The sequence below is a fragment of the Malurus melanocephalus genome, unplaced genomic scaffold, assembly GCF_030028575.1.
Source record: "Malurus melanocephalus ecotype Western Australia unplaced genomic scaffold, MMel_1.1 scaffold_1918, whole genome shotgun sequence".
NCBI classification, from domain to species: domain Eukaryota; kingdom Metazoa; phylum Chordata; class Aves; order Passeriformes; family Maluridae; genus Malurus; species Malurus melanocephalus.
The window spans coordinates 14283-15312 of NW_026625150.1; the positions used below are offsets into that span (position 1 = coordinate 14283).

Here is a 1030-nt window from a genome sequence, read left to right on the forward strand (position 1 = left end):
CTGGTGGTGACAGTGACAGTGACAGTGGGGACAGTGACAGTGGGGACAGTGACAGTGGGGACAGTGACAGTGGTGATATCAATGGTGACAATGATGATAATGACAATGATGGTGACAATGGTGACAATGGTGATGTTGACAATGACAATGATGATGACAATGGTGACAATGACAATGATGGTGATATCAATGGATGTTAACGTTGATAATGCCAATGTCAATGGTGGCAATGACAATGATGACAGTGACCACGATGATATCAATGGTGACAAATGACAATGACGATGATGACGATGATGATGATGACGATGATGATGACGATGATGATATTGACGGATGTTAACGATGACAATGAAAGCGATGACAATGCCAATGATGACAACAATGACAATGGCAATGGTGCCAATGACAATGACGAGGATGACAATGGTGATGATGATGACAATGTTGACAATGATGATGATGATGTCAATGGTTGTTAACAATGACAATGAAAACAATGATAATGCCAATGATGACAATGATACCAATGGTGACAGTGGTGACAATGGTGATGATGATGACAATGACAATGATGATGATGACAGTGATGATGACAATGACAATGGTGACAATGATGATGATATCAATGGTTGTTAATGATGACAATGTAAACAATGACAATGCCAATGAAGACAACGATACCAATGGTGACAATGGTGACAATGATGGTGACGATGATGACAATGATGATGATGACGATGATGATGATGACAATGTTGACAATGACATTGATGATGATGACGATGATGATATCAATGGTTGATAACGACGACAATGAAAACAATGACAATGCCAATGAAGACAACGATGCCAATGGTGACAATGGTGACAATGGTGACAATGGTGCCGATGGTGACAATGGTGCCAATGCCACCCCCACAGGTGTCCCGTTGGTGCTGCGCTGCGGGAAGGCCCTGAACGAGCGCAAGGCCGAGGTGCGGCTGCAGTTCCGCGAGGTGCCCGGGGACATTTTCGGGCGGCAGTGCAA

At 43.5% G+C, this 1030-nt stretch overlaps 1 protein-coding gene across 1 annotated transcript in view; it reads left to right on the top strand.

The window, feature by feature from the left end:
* G6PD (glucose-6-phosphate dehydrogenase) overlaps positions 1-1030 on the top strand; it is a gene marked incomplete at its 5' end in the record, with an annotated part of 15015 nt that overhangs the window by 13233 nt on the left and 752 nt on the right. Inside the window, one exon of the mRNA XM_057388427.1 lies at positions 925-1026. Coding sequence (XP_057244410.1) covers positions 925-1026 — 102 coding nt within the window. The remainder of the gene's footprint in view (positions 1-924; positions 1027-1030) is intronic.